Source organism: Blennius ocellaris (genome assembly GCF_963422515.1).
Source record: "Blennius ocellaris genome assembly, contig: SCAFFOLD_353, whole genome shotgun sequence".
Classification (NCBI taxonomy): Eukaryota; Metazoa; Chordata; class Actinopteri; order Blenniiformes; family Blenniidae; genus Blennius; species Blennius ocellaris.
Genome location: NW_027661956.1, coordinates 1 through 20,000, shown reverse-complemented (window position 1 = coordinate 20,000; position 20,000 = coordinate 1). Strand labels below are relative to the sequence as shown.

Below are 20,000 nucleotides of genomic sequence, written 5' to 3'. Positions count from 1 at the left end.
CCTCATTAAAAGCAGGTTCAGGTTTCCTCCTTTAAATAACTGCTGGCATTCCATGACTCAGCAGTTATTCACCTCGCCGCTGAAGTCAGCTAGCAGTGTGTGTGTGTGTGTGTGTGTGTGTGTGTGTGTGTGTGTGTGTGTGTGTGTGTGTGTGTGTGTGTGTGTGTGTGTGTTGTAAATCAATGCTGCCGCAGCGTCAGGTTCCACATCAGCAGCTCCGGTTATTTCCAGAACGAAACGTGATCCAGCAGAAGAAGAGAACAGAGGGAGTCCAGAACCACAACGCTTCTCGTGTGTGTGTGTGTGTGTGTGTGTGTGTGTGTGTGTGTGTGTGTGTGTGTGTGTGTGTGTGTGTGTGTGTGTGTGTGTGTGTGTGTGTGTGTGTGTCATCAAGTGCTCGTCTTCCACATTCGACTGAGTTTCAGTCAAGTTTTGCAGAAGGAACAGTTTGTCCATGGAGGCGGGGCTTATAACCTCGGAGCCTTCCTATTGGCTGCAGGGTTAGGCCACGCCCCCTGGCGCCTGTCAGACACGTGACACTTTTACAACCAACTTCATTTCCACACAGTTGTTTTCCCTCCGATACGCCTCCATTAGATTAACGTTTGTCGTTTTTTTTAACCAAAACATTTTATAAATCATTTTTAAAAAGAACAACAAGGTTTCAAATTTAAAGAACCGTCGCCTGTTCAGTTGGTTTACGACGCCCGATATTTAAAAAAACTAATAAATGATCGTTTCAACTCTGTTTATGGATCGACTGGCACTTTTTACAGTGTTTTTTTTAGGAATTCAAATCAGAAATGCTTTACTTACCGCGTTCACAGCAGAGATAAAGTGATAATGAGGAGAACGTTCTCGTGAGGAACACGTTCTCATGAGGAACACAATGCAGAAGAACAAAACCACAATGGAGCAGAAACGAGGGGTGAAAACAAGATGCAGGGAAAAAAGAAAGAAAGTTAAATGGAGAAGAAAAGAAAGAGACGATGCAGGAACAAGTGAAGGAACTGAGCAGTGACGGTGAAGAACTGAGGAGAACCAAGGAGATGGAGGTGAACATGGGGGGGGGGTCTGGTCAGAACTGGGGGGGGTGGAGGTGGGGGGGGGTGGAGGATGGTTTCCATGCCAGGACTGTTTATTTCTTTACCTTTTCCCACGTTGAGGTTGGGCATCTTAAAGACTTCGCCGCCCTCGGCGCTCCTCCGGGCGACGGTGTGGGGGAGGGGGGGCTGGGGCGGGGGCTCCTGGACGTCCAGCTCCTCCAGCTCGGCCTTGCTCTTCTGGGGGGAGGCCTGGGGGAAGAGGAGGCGGGGGCCGGGCCCCTGGGGCTCCCCTCCGGCGGCCGGGGGAGGGGGGGACGGCGTCCTTGTGGTGGCGGTGGTCCGGGGGGGTCTCCGGGGGAGGGGCGGAGGCCATCTTGGACGTGTCCAGGGCCTCCAGGAACTCGTCGATGGCGCCGCGGGGGGGCCGCTCGATGAACTCGAACTCCTCGGAGGAGACCTCGTGCTCCGACACCTCCTCGGCCACCTCCGGCTCCTCCTCCTCCTCCTCCTCCTCCTCCTCCTCCATCTTCTGGGGGTTCTCCTCCGGCTCCACCTGGAAGCTGGCGGGGTTCTTGGCCATGGCCTCCAGAACCGGGGACAGGGAGTCCGCCGTCGGGGACTCTGAGTCCGAGTCCTGGGCCGCCTTGCCCTGGAGGTCCAGGGGCTCGAACGCCTCGGTCTTCCCGGGGGGGTCGCGGGCGGAGAACCAATCTCTCTGCTCCGCCTCCACCTTGGCCGCCGGCGTCTCCTCCGCCTCCTTCACCAGGTCGAAGGCGCCGAGGCTCCTCCCCTCCTCGGGCTTCCCCCGGTCGGCCGCCTTCACCTCCATCTCCTCCGTCATCTCCTTCAGCAGCGACACCTTGGCGTCGAAGGCGAAGGGGTTGTGGGCCGACAGGTTGATGGGGGGGTTGGGCGACTCCATCATCCGCCGCTCCAGGACGGGGCTCTGCTCCTCCGGACTGCCCTCCGACGACCCGGAGTCCATCTTCTCCGGGTTGAGAGGAGAAGACTTCAGGATGTCCGGGAGCGACGGAGGCAGAGCAGCGTCCTCCTCCTCCTCCTCCTCCTCCTCCTCTTCCTCCTCCTCCTCCTCCTCCTCTTCGTCCTTCAGACCAGAGAACTGACCCACCGACTGCACGAGCGAATCGGTGGGCGCCTTGCCGGCGTCGAAGGCCTTGTCCCGGTCCAGGAAGGACGGCGGACCATCCTGGGACTCCCCGGTCTGGCCGTACTGGACCAGGTCCGGGGTGGGACTCCCCGACACCTTGGACCCCCCGTGGTCAGGCTCCCCGAAGTGGGAGTAGCCGCTGTCCGCCAGCGGGGAGAAGCCCTCGAACGGGTTCTTGTTCCTCCCCGCCTCGCACAGCAGGTCCTCGTCCTCGTCGGACCGGTCTCCGGGGGGGTCCGGCTCGTACCGGGCGGGGCCGGGGGCCGCCGCGTCCTTGGCGAAGGGGTCCATGGAGACCTTGGCGTTGTCTTGAGACGCTAGCAACGTGGACTCCCAGCGCTCTGTCGGGTCAGAGGGGGCAAGGTGAGAGTCCTGGGGGGTCACGGGGGAGGGGCCGGTGGAGGACCTGTCCGAGCCAATCGGCTTCTCTTCGGGCGAGAAGGACACGCCGCTGTCTTCACACGGGTTGTGGGGACCGGGGTCCTTACCCAGGCTCAGGTACGGACCGGCTAGCGGGTCCAGGAAGTCCTCCTCACTCTGACCACGGCCCGGTCCGGGGACACCCTCCTTGGACAGGGCGGCGGGGGGGCCGGTGGAGGAGAAGGTGGGGGGCTGGTTGGGACTCTCGGTCAGGGAGAGCTCCTCCAGAGAGTCGGGGGAGTGGAGGGGGGAGAGGGGGGAGATGGGAGCAGGGGAGTCACCCTTCTGCCCAAGTGCTTGAGTAGAGAGGGGGGGGGGGGGGGGGGGTGGGCGGGACAGCACATATCAAAGACACACTCCATTCCTCACAGCGCCCCCACCACACCTGGGGGGTCGGGGGGGGGGGACCTGCTCACCAGGCCTGGTTCCTTTCTTTTCTTTCAAGTCTGCTGTTGGGTCCAGAACCCACAACGACTAAACCTGGATCAGGAACCAGTTCTGGTGTTGAACAGGTTCCACCTCCCAGAACCTGACCCCCCCCCCCCCCCCCCCCCCCCCTCCCGGGCCGGGGGGGGGGGGGGGGGGGGGTCAGGCTTTACCCCCAGGTCTGGTGCCAAATTAACCATGCTGAGTGTTAAAGTGTCAGTCTGTGTGTGTGTGTGTGTGTGTGTGTGTGTGTGTGTGTGTGTGTGTGTGTGTGTGTGTGTGTGTGTGTGTAAACTGAGAATCATTATGTGAACTACAAACTACACACACACCGACAGTCTCACATGCAACAGGAAGTTTACAAACAGTTCAAAGCAAACAGGAGGAGGTGCAGAGAGGAGAAAGAGGAGGAGGTGCAGAGAGGAGAAAGAGGAGGAGGAGCAGAGGACAAAGAGGAGGAGGTGCAGTGAGGAGACAGAGGAGGTGCAGAGAGGAGAAAGAGGAGGAGGTGCAGAGAGGAGAAAGAGGAGGAGGAGCAGAGGAGAAAGAGGAGGAGGTGCAGTGAGGAGACAGAGGAGGTGCAGAGAGGAGAAAGAGGAGGAGGTGCAGAGGAGACAGAGGAGGAGGTGCAGAGGAGAAAGAGGAGGAGGTACAGAGAGGAGACAGAGGAGGAGGTACAGAGAGGAGACAGAGGAGGAGGTGCAGTGAGGAGAAAGAGGAGGTGCAGAGAGCAGAAAGAGGAGGAGGTGCAGAGAGGAGACAGAGGAGGAGGTGCAGAGAGGAGAAAGAGGAGGTGCAGAGAGGAGAAAGAGGAGGTGCAGAGAGGAGAAAGAGGAGGAGGTACAGAGAGGAGACAGAGGAGGAGGTGCGGTGAGGAGAAAGAGGAGGTGCAGAGAGGAGAAAGAGGAGGAGGTACAGAGAGGAGACAGAGGAGGAGGTGCAGAGAGGAGACAGAGGCGGAGGTGCAGAGAGGAGACAGAGGAGGAGGTGCAGAGAGGAGACAGAGGAGGAGGTGCAGAGAGGAGACAGAGGAGGAGGTGCAGAGAGGAGACAGAGGAGGAGGTGCAGAGAGGACTTGCCTGTAGGGAATTGCATCAGAGGTTGAGTGTGAGCTTTAGAAGCAGAAGGAACATCTGGAAGAGAGAAGGAATGGAGAGAATCAGGTTCTGCTGTCGCCCCCTGCTGGCAGCTCACTGCACTGCAAGTCAAACCCTCATCCTGCTGCTGGTTCTTTACATTTTCTGTCTGTTTTATTTAATTTGTTTTAATTCTTTTGTTCAGAAGGAGTTTTAGGTCATCCAAACTTTTAAAACAAAATATATATTTGTCATTGAAATAAATAAACAAAGAAATAACAAACATCCCATTGATCAGTTTGACATTTTAAATGATAAACTTCTTCTCCATTTGTCCACCAGTCGTAACAGAAAACTACCAGTCGTAACAGAAAACTACCAGTTGTAACAGAAAACTACCAGTCGTAACAGAAAACTACCAGTCGTAACAGAAAACCACCAGTCGTAACAGAAAACTACCAGTCGTAACAGAAAACCACCAGTCGTAACAGAAAACCACCAGTCGTAACAGAAAACTACCAGTCGTAACAGAAAACTACCAGTCGTAACAGAAAACCACCAGTCGTAACAGAAAACCACCAGTCGTAACAGAAAACCACCAGTCGTAACAGAAAACTACCAGTCGTAACAGAAAACTACCAGTCGTAACAGAAAACCACCAGTCGTAACAGAAAACCACCAGTCGTAACAGAAAACTACCAGTCGTAACAGAAAACTACCAGTCGTAACAGAAAACTACCAGTCGTAACAGAAAACCACCAGTCGTAACAGAAAACCACCAGTCGTAACAGAAAACTACCAGTTGTAACAGAAAACTACCAGTCGTAACAGAAAACTACCAGTCGTAACAGAAAACTACCAGTTGTAACAGAAAACCACCAGTCGTAACAGAAAACTACCAGTCGTAACAGGAAACTACCAGTCGTAACAGAAAACCACCAGTCGTAACAGGAAACTACCAGTCGTAACAGAAAACTACCAGTTGTAACAGGAAACTACCAGTCGTAACAGGAAACCACCAGTCGTAACAGAAAACCACCAGTCGTAACAGAAAACCACCAGTCGTAACAGGAAACTACCAGTTGTAACAGAAAACTACCAGTTGTAACAGAAAACTACCAGTTGTAACAGAAAACTACCAGTTGTAACCCAGTTTTAACAGGAAACTACCAGTTGTAACAGGAAACTACCAGTTGGAACAGGAAACTACCAGTTGGAACAGAAAACTACCAGTTGTAACCCAGTTTTAACAGGAAACTACCAGTTGTAACAGGAAACTACCAGTTGTAACAGGAAACTATCAGTTGTAACAGAAAACTACCAGTTGTAACAGAAAACTACCAGTTGTAACCCAGTTGTAACAGGAAACTACCAGTTGGAACAGGAAACTACCAGTTGGAACAGGAAACTACCAGTTGGAACAGGAAACTACCAGTTGTAACCCAGTTGGAACAGGAAACTACCAGTTGGAACAGGAAACTACCAGTTGTAACCCAGTTGGAACAGGAAACTACCAGTTGGAACAGGAAACTACCAGTTGGAACAGGAAACTACCAGTTGGAACAGGAAACTACCAGTTGGAACAGGAAACTACCAGTTGCAGCTCCGCCTGCTCACAATTATTTGATCTTGTGGAACCTGGACGTTTCCTCGGTTCTAGAAACTTCCGTCGTCATAAACGTCTGTGATGAAGCAGCTCTGACTCATTAAGTGAGACACAAACAGCATGGGGGGGGGGGGGGGGGGGGGGCGGCCGGGGGGGGAAGATAAGACCAGGGTGACGGCTGAAGAGGCACGAGGTTCACTGTGGACTGAGAAGATAAGAAAAGCCCCCCCCCACCCACTAACCCCCCCCCCCCACTTTAATTATAGTTGTTTCCACTCAAATGGATCCTTTATTCCACTTCCTGTTTTAAAGTTCCTTTTCACACTAAAGTCTTGAACTGTTATGAATCACGTCAACGCTCTGCTAACGCTACTGCTAACGCTCTGCTAACACTCTGCTAAAGCTGCTGCTAACGCTCTGCTAACACTCTGCTAAAGCTCTGCTAACACTCTGCTAACACTCTGCTAACACTCTGCTAACGTTCTGCTAACACTCTGCTAAAGCTGCTGCTAACACTCTGCTAACACTCTGCTAACACTCTGATAACGCTCTGCTAACACTCTGCTAAAGCTGCTGCTAACACTCTGCTAAAGCTGCTGCTAACACTCTGCTAAAGCTGCTGCTAACGCTCTGCTAAAGCTGCTGCTAACACTCTGCTAACACTCTGCTAACACTCTGCTAACACTCTGGTAAAGCTGCTGCTAACGCTCTGCTAAAGCTGCTGCTAACACTCTGCTAAAGCTGCTGCTAACGCTCTCAGAGAGGTCATGTGACCAGACTGAAGACTAAAAGCAATGAAACGTTTCTGAAGGACGACAAGTAGTTTAAAGTTCTACAGGTGAAATAAATGAATGGATTAGTTGTTAAATGACACTCAAGCGGTTTTAGCGATATTTAAGAAGAGACGTTCTGAAGATACTCAAACAACAAGTTCCTGCTATTAAAACTTCTTTCCTGACAGTAAAAGTGACAAAAGTAAATATTTGCAGCTTTTGGTGACAGAATACTTAAAGTCTTTTTTTGTTTGTTTTTAACCTCGAGTGTGTTTCTCATGTTAGCATCGCTATCATGATAGCCGTTAGCTCATATCGATGCTAACTAGCATGTCAGGTAGCTTTTTTATTGAAAAGTTGGTCAAATAGAAACAAACCAATAAATAAATAGATGCAGTCGAACACATGACATCATTAATGAGCCGCACTGTTGGAACCTCATGACTGCAGCACGTGAGCTACAACTACCCCTAATCTACCCCCCATATACCCCTAATCTACCCCCATATACCCCTAATCTACCCCCCATATACCCCTAATCTACCCCCCATATACCCCTAATCTACCCCCCATATACCCCTAATCTACCCCCATATACCCCTAATCTACCCCCATATACCCCTAATCTACCCCCATATACCCCTAATCTACCCCCATATACCCCTAATCTACCCCCCATATACCCCTAATTTACCCCATATTTACTCTTAATCTACCCCACATTTACGCCCCAAAATGCTATCATAGCTACAATGCTAATATATAAAAGCTTCCTAGTAGCATTAATGCTAATGATTTAAGACCAACTTACTGAAGCAAATTAGCGACCGAAAGCAAACAGTCAATACATGGAGGTGAGCTAGCGCTAATGCTAAGCTATCAAAGTGAAAAAGAAGGCATAATGCTAACACTTCATAGTGACTAATGCTAACAGAAGGAATGCCGCTAACTTCTAGAAGCATCAACAAGAGCAGGCTAACTTTCCGACGCGAGTTAGCGACTGAATGAAACGTTTCAACATGAATTAGCAGGTAAATCGAGGCGAGCAGCTCCAATGCTAACGCTATCGTGCTAGCACGAGGGGCTAAAGCTAACCTCTTCGTACAAGCACCGTGTTAGCATCAGAAGTTAATGCTAATGCTAAGGGCGCCGTGTCATGAATCCACCTCATGCAGTCCGGAGGTTCTGGTCTTCATCAGGGCTGAACCGAACCTCCGGGTGTCTGGACCCTGACGGGTCAGAACCGCCTGCAGGAGAGACAAACCTCCACCCCCCCCCCCCTCCCCCCCTCCTCCCTCCACCCTGCCTGCTGGAGGACCAGGGGGCCTGCAGCCCAACCACAACCAGCAGAACCCAAAGACCTGAACCACAGGAACACAAGAGAAACCTGAAGCAGCCACTTGAGGAGGAGGAGGAGGAGGAGCAGGAGGGGAGGGGAGGGGGGGAGGGGGGGAGGAGGAGGGAGCAGGAGGGGAGGGGGGGAGCAGGAGGCCGCAGCAGCAGCCAGGCTGGCCTGTTTGGGGCGTTGGTTTGGGTGGAGACAGGGAGGTGGAGGCTCTCCGGAGCCCACGCTGACACCACCGGCTGTAAACCGCAGCATGGAGCTGGGGGGGGGGGGGGGTGGGGGGGCAGGAGACGGTCAGGCGGGGGGGGGGGGTTAGGGGGGGAATGGGCGGGGGCGACAGGGAGGAGACCCACACCGGATTCCTTTGTTGTGACCGAGCCACTGCTAATGCGCCATGCTTCCATTATCGGACAGGGGCATGCCTGTCATGCCACCGCTCCAGGGCCGGTCCCGGCCGGACCGTGGCCCGGTCCCGCCCGGTCCCGCCCGGTCCCGCCCGGACCGTGGCCCGGCGGCCGGCACGTTCTTTGTCACGGTACATTTCACGGCCTGTGACGCCGACGGGTCGCTATGTGCCTTTGGGCAAGCAGGTCCACCTGACAAGGCCAACCGAACCCCCCCCCCCCCCCCCCCCCCCCCGGTCCCCCCGGTCCCCCCGGTCCGGATCGTTCAGTGTGTGTCAGAACAGGTTCTGAGGGCTCAGATTAAAAAAAAAACCCGGGGCTGATCTCTGATCCAGCTCCTGGATTAATAATCCAGACGAGACGCCTGTCCGATAATGGAACCACGGTTAGCCGTGGCGGGCACGCAGCGCAGACAGACGCCGAGCAGATGGACCGCAACCCGGCCATGAGCCGCCCCGAGCCGCCCCCCCCCCCCCCCCCCCCCCCAGGCCCCGACCCGGCCCCCCCAGCCCCCCCGGGCCCCCGAACCGCCCGCAGCCCCGGCGGTGCCACACGTCTGCCGGGGCGTCGCTCCCCGCCCCGGCCCGGCCCGGCCGCCGCTAACAGGTGGGCCGCATCCCGCTAATCCGCTCCGGCTGGACCGGCCCGGACCCGCACGGTCCCCCGCGAGACACCCGGACCCGCTTCACGTCCAGTGCTGGAGCGGGTCCACCGGTCCAGGTACCGGGGGGGAGTGGGGAGGGAGGGGGGGGGACCGGGGAGCATCACCGGCTAACCACGCTACCTCCAGCCGGGGAGGAGAGACTCCAACCGGGGACGGTCCGCAAGGACCCCCGGGGTGGAGGACCGGGACCGGGACCGGGACCGGGACCGGGGGGGCCACAAGACCGGAAACTAAGATGAACGGTTATTGTGGTTATTTAGGTGTGAATGTGAACACACACACACACACACACACACACACACACACACACACACACACACACACACACACACACACACACACACAGAACGTGAAATAAAGGTGTTTCTCGGTGGTTCCGGTGGTACCGGAGGACCGGGGGTTGGGGGTTTGGGGGTTCGGGGTTCGGGGGGGTTGGGGGTTCGGTACTCACAGGACGCTGCAGCCGGTGCTTCTTCTTCTTCTTCCTCCTCCGTCGCGGCGCGCTGCTGCTCTGCGGGCGGTGCGGGCGGTGCGGGCGGAGCGGGGGCTGGCGCTGCTCTCCGGGGCTCAGCCGCGGGGAGGGCGGCGTCGCTCTCGGGGGCCGCGGGGACGATCTGCGTGCTCTCCGGCTCGGCTCTGGGTGCGACCGGGACGGGCTCCTCCGGACAAAGGAGAAGCTGGAGGTGGAGGTGGAGGTGGAGGTGGAGGTGGTGGTGTCCGGGACCTCGGGTTCGGGTTCAGGCTCGGGTTCGGGTTCGGGCTCCGGGCTCCGGTCCGGCTCCTCCGGCCCCGCGCTGTCCTCGGCGATGTGCCGCTCCAGGGCGTCCTGAGCGCCGCCGACCAGGTCCACGATGTCGTCCACGCTGAAGAGGTCTGGCCGGGTCTGGGGCTCCGGGGCCGGGGCCGGGGCCGGGGCCGGGGCCGGGGCCGGGGCCGGGGCCGGTTCGGGCAGCGCCTCGGCCTCCGCCTCCGCCTCCAGCTCGGGTTCGGGTTCGGGTTCGGGTTCGGGCCGGTAGTGTCGCGGCGGGCCGCTGGAGGACACCAGAGCTCCTCGCTGTCTGCCATGTTGCTTCACTTTCTGCACTTTGTTCACAAAGTTTCTTCGGGGCTCCTGCTGCTCCGGGACGGCCGGGGTGGGGGGGCTCCGGGGGGGGGCGGGGGGGGGCTCCGGTTAGGGGACCTGCTGACACCGGGACGAGAGGCTCGAGCGCCGCGCGACAGTCTCTCAGAGTCGAACCCGAGTCCTCGAGGCCCGGCAGAAGTTGATCTGTGGGGGGGAACGAGGGGGGAGGGGGCGGGGGGGCCGCGGGCCAATGACCTGCCGTCTGACCCACGAGTGACGCGGGTCTCGGCCAATCAGGGCGCAGGGGAGCGCGCGATGGGCGGGGCCAGGACGAGGCTCGGGGAGGAGCCGACGAAAAGTTCAGGGAGTCCCGAGGAGCTGTGACGTAACGAGAGTTCAGGAGGGCGGGGTTACGTAACCTGCAGGGAGGAGGTGCTGCTCCTCCTGCTGCTCCACCTGACTCATCCTGCTCCCCCTGCTCCTCCTGCTCCTCCACCTGACTCCTCCTGCTCCTCCTGCTGCTCCACCTGACTCATCCTGCTCCCCCTGCTCCTCCTGCTCCTCCACCTGACTCCTCCTGCTGCTGCACCTAACTCCTCCTGCTCCTCCTGCTCCTCCACCTGACTCCTCCTGCTCCCCCTGCTCCTCCTGCTCCTCCACCTGACTCCTGCTGCTGCACCTAACTCCTCCTGCTCCTCCTGCTGCTCCTCCTGCTCCTCCACCTGACTCCTGCTGCTCCTCCTGCTGCTCCACCTAACTCCTCCTGCTCCTCCTGCTGCTACACCTGACTCCTCCTGCTCCTCCTGCTGCTACACCTGACTCCTCCTGCTCCTCCTGCTGGTACACCTGACTCCTCCTGCTGCTACACCTGACTCCTCCTGATCCTCCTGCTCCTCCTGCTGCTACACCTGACTCCTCCTGCTGCTACATCTGACTCCTCCTGCTCCTCCTGCTCCTCCGGTTGCTCCTCTCAACTCCACCTGTTGCTCCTCCTGCTGCTCCTCCTGTTGCTCCTCCTGCTGCTCCTCTCAACTCCACCTGTTGCTCCTGCTGCTCCTCTCAACTCCACCTGTTGCTCCTGCTGCTCCTCTCAACTCCTGCTGCTCCTCCTGCTGCTCCTCTCAACTCCTCCTGACTCAGTTTCACCAGAGAGGACCAGAGGGGTAGAGGACTGGACCCAGAGGGGTAGAGGACCTGAGGGGTAGAGGACCAGAGGGGTAGAGGACCTGAGGGGTAGAGGGGTAGAGGACCTGAGGGGTAGAGGGGTAGAGGACCTGAGGGGTAGAGGGGTAGAGGACAAGAGGGGTAGAGGACCTGAGGGGTAGAGGACAAGAGGGGTAGAGGACCTGAGGGGTAGAGGGGTAGAGGACCTGAGGGGTAGAGGGGTAGAGGACCTGAGGGGTAGAGGGGTAGAGGACAAGAGGGGTAGAGGACCTGAGGGGTAGAGGGTAGAGGACCTGAGGGGTAGAGGGGTAGAGGACCTGAGGGGTAGAGGGGTAGAGGACAAGAGGGGTAGAGGACCTGAGGGGTAGAGGGGTAGAGGACCAGAGGGGTAGAGGGGTAGAGGACTGGACCCAGGGGGGTAGAGGACCAGAGGGGTAGAGGACCTGAGGGGTAGAGGGGTAGAGGACCAGAGGGGTAGAGGGGTAGAGGACCAGAGGGGTAGAGGGGTAGAGGACTGGACCCAGGGGGGTAGAGGACCAGAGGGGTAGAGGACCTGAGGGGTAGAGGACCAGAGGGGTAGAGGGGTAGAGGACCAGAGGGGTAGAGGACCTGAGGGGTAGAGGACCTGAGGGGTAGAGGGGTAGAGGACCAGAGGGATAGAGGACCTGAGGGGTAGAGGACCTGAGGGGTAGAGGACCAGAGGGGTAGAGGACTGGATCCAGAGGGGTAGAGGACCAGAGGGGTAGAGGACCAGAGGGGTAGAGGACCTGAGGGGTAGAGGACCAGAGGGGTAGAGGACCAGAGGGGTAGAGGACTGGACCCAGAGGGGTAGAGGACCAGAGGGGTAGAGGACTGGACCCAGAGGGGTAGAGGACCAGAGGGGTAGAGGACCAGAGGGGTAGAGGACCTGAGGGGTAGAGGACCAGAGGGGTAGAGGACCAGAGGGGTAGAGGACTGGACCCAGAGGGGTAGAGGACCAGAGGGGTAGAGGACTGGACCCAGAGGGGTAGAGGACCTGAGGGGTAGAGGACCTGAGGGGTAGAGGACCAGAGGGGTAGAGGACCTGAGGGGTAGAGGACCTGAGGGGTAGAGGACCAGAGGGGTAGAGGACTGGACCCAGAGGGGTAGAGGACCAGAGGGGTAGAGGACCAGAGGGGTAGAGGACCAGAGGGGTAGAGGACTGGACCCAGAGGGGTAGAGGACCAGAGGGGTAGAGGACTGAAGTGTAGTAAAGAGGAAACGAGTCGCCGTGACGACGCCTCATGTCCCGTTACACATGGAGTGATGACAGACCATTCTATATATAACATGAACATATACGCCTGGCAGTAGTTCAAGCTGGGGGGGGGGGGGGGGGGGGGGAGGGGGAGGGGGGGGCGTATTGATTATTAACCTTTAATGAGCTCTGGAGAAATGTGATGACAAATGTTGATAAAAAGATGAGTCAGCAGCTTTTAAGGTCCAGTTTACAAAACAACGCTGAAAACGATGTCTGGGTGTGTGTGTGTGTGTGTGTGTGTGTGTGTGTGTGTGTGTGTGTGAGTGTGACTTGACACACTCGGTTATCTTTAGTTGCTCAGAGGACGTTGCCTGGCAACAGTGAACTGTTTACAGTATGGAGGTGTGGTGGAGGGTGAGTGAACACACACACACACACACACACACACACACACACACACACACACACACACACACACACACACACACACACACACACACACACACTAACATGAACAAACAATGGTTAAAATAAGATTTTCATTCATTTCATTGAATACATGGTGACATCAACACGCCATGACATCATCACGTGATGACATCACGTGATGACATCATCACATCGCAAAAAATAAACGTTACAAAAACAGTGTCAGTCTGCTGAGGATGACACGGCATTTTATATTTTCTCTACTGAGCCTGAGTATTTATAACACACACACACACACACACACACACACACACACACACACACACACACACACACACACACACACACACACACACACACACACAGCAGAGAAATATTTTCCACCAAATGAACAACAATCACCTTTAATCCGTGGAAACATCAACACAACAGATGTTCATTCCTGGAGTCACACTCATTGTGTGTGTGTGTGTGTGTGTGTGTGTGTGTGTGTGTGTGTGTGTGCGTGTGTGCGTGTGTGTGTGTGTGTGTGTTCACAGGAACACGTGCTCCATGTCGGGGTTGACGGCCGCCATGCCGCTCCGCCGCCACAGGACGGAGGCGACGCTCCGCCTCAGGTCGTCACTGAGCGACGCCACCTGGAGCCAAACGTCTGGAGAGGAGCCGTCCTCCATCACCTCCTCCATCACACCTGAGAGACACGGGGAGACACACCCCGTCACTAACACACTCATCTACCACCATCCAGATTATAGAGCATCTTCCTCCTTTAACATCAGATCATAGAGCATCTTCCTCCTCTAACATCAGATTATAGAGCATCTTCCTCCTCTAATCCAGATTATAGAGCATCTTCTTCAACTAATCCAGATTATAGAGCATTTTCCCCCTCTAACATCAGATTATAGAGCATATTCCTCCTCTAACATCAGATTATAGAGCATCTTCCTCCTCTAACATCAGATTATAGAGCATATTCCTCCTCTGACATCAGATTATAGAGCATCTTCCTCCTCTAACATCAGATTATAGAGCATATTCCTCCTCCAATCCAGATTATAGAGCATCTTCTTCCTCTAATCCAGATTATAGAGCATCTTCTTCCTCTAATTCAGATTATAGAGCATCTTCCTCCTCTAACATCAGATTATAGAGCATCTTCCTCCTCTAACATCAGATTATAGAGCATCTTCCCCCTCTAACATCAGATTATAGAGCATCTTCCTCCTTTAACATCAGATTATAGAGCATCTCCCTCCTCTAATCCAGATTATAGAGCATCTTCTTCCTCTAATCCAGATAATAGAGCATCTTCTTCCTCTAACCCAGATTATAGAGCATCTTCCTCCTCTAACATCAGATTATAGAGCATCTTCCTCCTCTAACTCAACCGTCTTTATACCTGGAACAACTTCCAGAAGTGAAGAAAGTGTGTCCTCTCTCTCTCTCTCCCTCTCTCTCTCTTTTAAAAAGTGTGTTGCTCCAAGCAGCCAATCAGAAATCAAACCCTATATAGTGTCATCAGGGGTTCAGCCAATCATAATCAAGGTAGGCTCCTCCCCCCTTTGACTCCTCCCACAATCAGGCAGCTCTGCTCTGGCACATGGCGCCACGAGAGGAAGTGCTTCCTCCTCTGCCCATAGATGGGTGTGTGTGTGGGCGGAGCCAGTCCAGCTCACACAGACACAGCAGATTCTGGATGCAGCTCCGAGGATCAACATTACTCAGTTACCCTCCATTGTGCAGTAACTGTTGTCAGTGTTTATATCACACACATGCTTCTATTTAAACACCAATTACTTTGCGGATTTACTTTACTTGTCGCTCTGTGTTTACCTTGTTGAACACGGACCCGTCGGTGACGTACCGGACGTGACTGGGACCTCCTTCCTGACACTGCAGGTGTTTTTGCTCCTTTTTAATGTACTCGTGTAGAAACTGAGGAAAATCCTGGTCAGGAACAAGACGTTCCTCCCCCGAGGTGAAACTGTTGCTCTTCATTTGATCCCCCATCCTCTTTTATTATCAATAATATAATATACCTTATCTGTCTGTCTCGGACCTCCGTGTTTTCGGCTCTCCTCGTGTGGATACCTCTGTTTCCATGGTTACCGCGAAAGGCGATCTGGGAAATGTAGTTCGTTACTTCTTATCTAACAAACTCTTCTGCCTTAAAATGTTTTAATTTGCTATTAAATGCTATAATTTTAAATTGTTAAAATTGTTGGTTGCTGTATTGTTGTATGAATATTAAAAATAATAAAGATATGCTTAAAAAAAACCCGTTTTAATTTGAAATCGTCATTTGAAAAATAGATGTTACCGAATGAGTTTGTATGTTTTTTTTTTTTTTACAAGATACTTTTAGCTCGTTTAAAAAGCGATTGAGACAGAGAATGGTCTCCATAACGACGCATGCGCCACAAAATAATTTAAATGCCGTTAAATAAAACAATAATGGAAATGAAAACAATGTAGAAATAAAAAAGGAACTATATTATTAATCATTTATAATAAATAAATAAAAGAATGACCCCCGAGAGAGACGGACCGATATTAATGTGTTGGATTCTGATCAGGCACCTCGGCGGCCCCCTCAGCCCCTGAGACGGCGGGCTGAAAACCCCGTGTCTCCCCCGGAAAGCCCTCTTCTCAGGATCCGCCATTAGAGCTGCCCGCTGGTGAGAACCGCTCCGAGAAATGATCGTTTTTTCACACACAAACCCGCACAAAAATCCCGCCGCGCGCCGGTGATTCAGCCCGGAGGGGAGTCTAACTGGTTCCCCGAACGTTTCTCCGCAGGTGGATCCGACGCCAGGATGCAGATTTTCGTGAAAACCCTCACGGGGAAAACCATAACCCTCGAGGTGGGTGGCGGAGCGGCGAGGCGTTCAGGGTCCGCGGGGGGGAAACTGGACATTATACCATTTGAATTAAAACTCTGCCACCTGGAGCAGCTTTTACTGCGTTACTAACGTCCACGTAACGTGGAACGTGTTGGTCTGTAGTGGCAGCGGGACGCCGGTTCAGACTGCAGCGAGGCGGCTAAGTGGCTAAGCTAACCGTCCGCACCGTAAACACGTGTCTCTGAACGCCTCATGTCTGATTAAAGTGCGATTTATCTACCCCATGTGTTGATTAAAGTTGTTTTTTATGTTTTCCGAGGTGAATTAAAGCCGTTAATCCCTTTCAGGTCGAGCCTTCAGACACTATCGAGAATGTCAAGGCTAAGATCCAGGACAAAGAGGGTGAGTTTAATGTTTTAATTCTATTCACATTAACAGGTTCACGTTCCTGCACATATAACTAGACGTTAATACTCATCTAATGTTCTTTACTTGGATGAGCTGTCAACTTACGTCAGATGTACTGCGGGACGAAATTTGGATGCAGGGTCGACGATAAAACTAAAGTACCCGAGATAATTTGTATACAAATCCCTGATCTATATAATAAGGTTCCTAAAATACTGTGCAAGAATAAAGGGGGCAAAGTGTAGGATAAGTACAATAGACATACTATAGTAAAAAAACATACCAGTATGGACTTGGGTTTGACACTCGCTTCTCCTGAAGGTGAATTTGAGGACATCCGTCCACTCCTGAATCTTAGTTTCCTCCCTAAACCTGACGTGAGCTCGTGACAAGGTGGAGGTTCTCCACCCTAAACCGGATGTGAGCTCGTGACAAGGTGGAGGTTCTCCACCCTAAACCTGATGTGAGCTTGTGACGAGGTGGAGGTTCTCCACCCTAAACCAGACATGAGCTCGTGACGAGGTGGAGGTTCTCCACCCTGAACCAGACGTGAGCTCGTGACAAGGTGGAGGTTCTCCACCCTGAACCAGACGTGAGCTCGTGACAAGGTGGAGGTTCTCCACCCTGAACCAGATGTGAGCTCGTGACAAGGTGGAGGTTCTCCACCCTGAACCAGATGTGAGCTCGTGACAAGGTGGAGGTTCTCCACCCTGAACCAGATGTGAGCTGGTGACGAGGTGGAGGTTCTCCACCCTGAACCAGACGTGAGCTCGTGACGAGGTGGAGGTTCTCCACCCTAAACCAGACGTGAGCTCGTGACAAGGTGGAGGTTCTCCACCCTGAACCAGACGTGAACTTGTGACGAGGTGGAGGTTCTCCACCCTGAACCAGACGTGAACTTGTGACAAGGTGGAGGTTCTCCACCCTGAACCAGACGTGAACTTGTGACAAGGTGGAGGTTCTCCACCCTAAACCAGACGTGAACTTGTGACAATGTGGAGGTTCTCCACCCTAAACCAGACGTGAGCTCGTGACGAGGTGGAGGTTCTCCACCCTGAACCAGACGTGACGAGGTGGAGGTTCTCCACCCTGAATCAGACGTGACGAGGTGGAGGTTCTCCCCCCTGAATCAGACGTGACGAGGTGGAGGTTCTCCACCCTGAACCAGACGTGACGAGGTGGAGGTTCTCCACCCTGAACCAGACGTGACGAGGTGGAGGTTCTCCACCCTGAACCAGACGTGACGAGGTGGAGGTTCTCCACCCTGAACCAGACGTGAGCTCGTGACAAGGTGGAGGTTCTCCACCCTGAACCAGACGTGAACTTGTGACGAGGTGGAGGTTCTCCACCCTAAACCAGACGTGAACTTGTGACAAGGTGGAGGTTCTCCACCCTGAACCAGACGTGAACTTGTGACAAGGTGGAGGTTCTCCACCCTAAACCAGACGTGAACTCGTGACGAGGTGGAGGTTCTCCACCCTGAACCAGACGTGACGAGGTGGAGGTTCTCCACCCTGAACCAGGAGGTTAAAGTGTCGGTGTGTTGCAGGAATCCCTCCGGACCAGCAGAGGCTGATCTTCGCCGGGAAGCAGCTGGAGGACGGACGCACGCTGTCCGACTACAACATCCAGAAGGTGAGTGTCCCCCCCCCCCCCCCCCTCCCGAGGGGCTGGCTGGCATAGCGAGAGGGACCCGGGTCTGACCCCCCCCCCGTCCCGGTCTGCAGGAGTCGACCCTCCACTTGGTGCTGAGGCTGCGCGGCGGCGCCAAGAAGAGGAAGAAGAAGTCGTACACCACCCCCAAGAAGAACAAGCACAAGAGGAAGAAGGTCAAGCTCGCCGTGCTCAAGTACTACAAGGTAAGGAGGACCAACCGCCGGCCTTCACACTAAAACGCCTTCAGAGTGGAGACTGAGTGTCCAAACTGTCCCCCGTCCCCCCAGGTGGACGAGAACGGAAAGATCCACCGGCTGAGGCGCGAGTGTCCGGCTGACGAGTGCGGCGCCGGCGTCTTCATGGCGAGTCACTTCGACCGGCACTACTGCGGGAAGTGCTGCCTCACCTACTGCTTCAACAAGCCCGAGGACAAGTAGACAATAAAGTTCAGTCCAAACTGCGGCCCGTCTCCGTCTCTCTCTCTGTCCTGCTGGACGTCAAGTGATCTGCTCGTGTTGCTCAGAACCTCAGTGAACGGTTGGATCCTGAGGTTTTTCCTCACTGAAGGTTGAAATGATCAACATGTAGAGTGAAGCGTAGGTGGAACGTCTCACTAAAACGTGTAAAAGAGAACCTGGTGTATATAAATCTGCAGGGGGTAAATTGTGGAGATGTAGAACAAAATGTGACAAACCCCCAGGGTGTCGGTCTAACGGGGAGGAACTGACTTATTCTAAGTATTGTTAAAATAAAGTGTGTAAAATATACCGGGGGGGAGAGAAGGGGGGGTCTAAAGTGAAAAACGTGTCAAAGTAAAATAAAACTAGTAAATTCAGTGTTCAACGTGTCGTCGGGTTTAGCAGCGCCGCTGCAGTACCAGCAGCGGCCACCAGGCGCCACCGTCTTCCTCCGGCAAATCAAAACACCGGGAACGAGGACGGAGCGGTGACGTCACTGTTGGGGTATTTTTCAAGATGGCGCCGGACTGTGGCCGGACCGCCGCCGAGAGCCGCTGAACTCTTGCGGGGATTCGACCGCCGCCGCCCGGCGGAGCAGCGTCAGCGGGGCGCGGCACGGCAGCGTCTCTTCGTGCGGAGCCGCAGGCATGGAGGCGAGGTAGCGCCGCGGCGGGGCTGACATGGTGGCCTCGTCCTCCCCGACCCAGAGAGCCTGCTGCAGCCGCTGCGGAGGAGGAGGAGGAGGAGCCCGGCACGACCAGCGATCCGCGCCCGGGGCCCGGGCTCTCCGGCGGGACTGAGCGCTCATGGAGGCCGCGGAGGAGGACGGGGGCTCGGTGGCCGTCGACCTGAACGAGAACGAGGAGGAGGAGGAGGAGGAGGAGGAGGCAGCGGGAGGCGCAGCCGCCCTGAAAGCCCGCAGCCGGGCGCTGCGGGCCGGGGGAGCCGGCTCCGTGCGGCCGGGGGGCCGGCCGGACGTGGAGCTCCACGGCGGCCTGAACGGCTGGAGCGAGCCGGTGGGGCTGGGAGGACCGGGAGGACCGGGAGGACCGGGTCGGTGTTCCGGGGCGAGGCGGGGGTGCCCCCGGGATTCCCGCAGCGCCCCCCCGGGAGAGGAGCCCGGGGGCGCCGGGGACCCGCAGCTGGGCTGTGGGGGCCCCCGACCGGCCCCCCCGGACACCGACCTGCCCAACGGGGTCGTGGACAGTCCCGAGAGCGACCCGGGCGGGTCCGACCCCCCCTCGGCCCCGGACCTCAGGCCGCCGGGCTGTGAGGAAGTGAAAATAGCAAACGGTGGTTTACACATCGGGGCCTCATGTGACTGGCCAGGGGGGGGTGCTGGGTGTCTGGAGGGGGGTGCTGGGTGTCTGGAGGGGGGTTCCGCGTTTCCGGAGGGGGGTGCTGGGTGTCTGGAGGGGGGTTCCGCGTTTCCGGAGGGGGGTGCTGGGTGTCTGGAGGGGGGTTCCGCGTGTCTGGAGGGGGGTGCTGGGTGTCTGGAGGGGGGTTCCGCGTGTCTGGAGGGGGGTTCTGGGTGTCCTGGGGGGGACGATGGATGTCCTGGGGGGGATCCTGGGTGTCCAGAGAGGGATACTGGGTGTCCTGGGGGGGACGTGAAGCTCCCTGTCTCCATCCGTCCCTCCACAGAGGACCCCCCCACCCGTGGATCAAGTGCCAGCCCCCCCTCGCCCTGCCTGTCCAGCCACTCTGACCCCCCCAGCGACAGCCCGCTGTCTGAGCCCGACACCCGGGAGGAGGACGGGGGGGGACGGGGAGGACGGGGACTTCAGAGACCTGCGTTTCCCCGTCAGGCCTCAGACTCTGAGGACGGC

General features: G+C 55.7%; 2 protein-coding genes across 2 annotated transcripts in view; one reads left to right on the top strand and one right to left on the bottom strand.

Annotated features, from left to right (window-relative positions):
- LOC308148526 (uncharacterized protein) overlaps window positions 1-14,542 on the bottom strand; it is a gene marked incomplete at both ends in the record, with an annotated part of 15,539 nt that extends 997 nt beyond the window's left edge. The window contains 11 exon segments of the mRNA XM_080521990.1: window positions 817-857; window positions 1,151-1,376; window positions 1,378-2,930; window positions 4,140-4,193; window positions 9,380-9,596; window positions 9,599-10,093; window positions 11,218-11,472; window positions 11,566-11,669; window positions 11,765-11,922; window positions 13,341-13,494; window positions 14,536-14,542. Of these exon segments, the coding sequence (XP_080378116.1) occupies window positions 817-857; window positions 1,151-1,376; window positions 1,378-2,930; window positions 4,140-4,193; window positions 9,380-9,596; window positions 9,599-10,093; window positions 11,218-11,472; window positions 11,566-11,669; window positions 11,765-11,922; window positions 13,341-13,494; window positions 14,536-14,542 (3,264 nt within the window).
- Window positions 14,543-15,444: 902 nt separating this feature from the next.
- Window positions 15,445-18,175, top strand: rps27a (ribosomal protein S27a). Its single transcript, XM_080521991.1, has 6 exons — window positions 15,445-15,484; window positions 15,606-15,670; window positions 15,997-16,051; window positions 17,607-17,692; window positions 17,785-17,916; window positions 18,001-18,175. Exons 2-6 carry the CDS (start codon window positions 15,623-15,625, stop codon window positions 18,148-18,150), a joined length of 471 nt encoding a protein of 156 aa, XP_080378117.1. The 5' UTR covers window positions 15,445-15,484; window positions 15,606-15,622; the 3' UTR covers window positions 18,151-18,175.
- The last annotated feature ends 1,825 nt before the right edge of the window (window positions 18,176-20,000 follow it).

Coding starts and splice junctions, on each gene's coding strand:
- rps27a (XM_080521991.1), top strand. CDS start 15,623: ATGCAGATTTTCGTGAAAACCCTCACGGGGAAAACCATAACCCTCGAG. Junction 17,693..17,784: donor CCGACTACAACATCCAGAAG/GTGAGTGTCCCC, acceptor CCCGGTCTGCAG/GAGTCGACCCTCCACTTGGT. Junction 17,917..18,000: donor CCGTGCTCAAGTACTACAAG/GTAAGGAGGACC, acceptor CCGTCCCCCCAG/GTGGACGAGAACGGAAAGAT.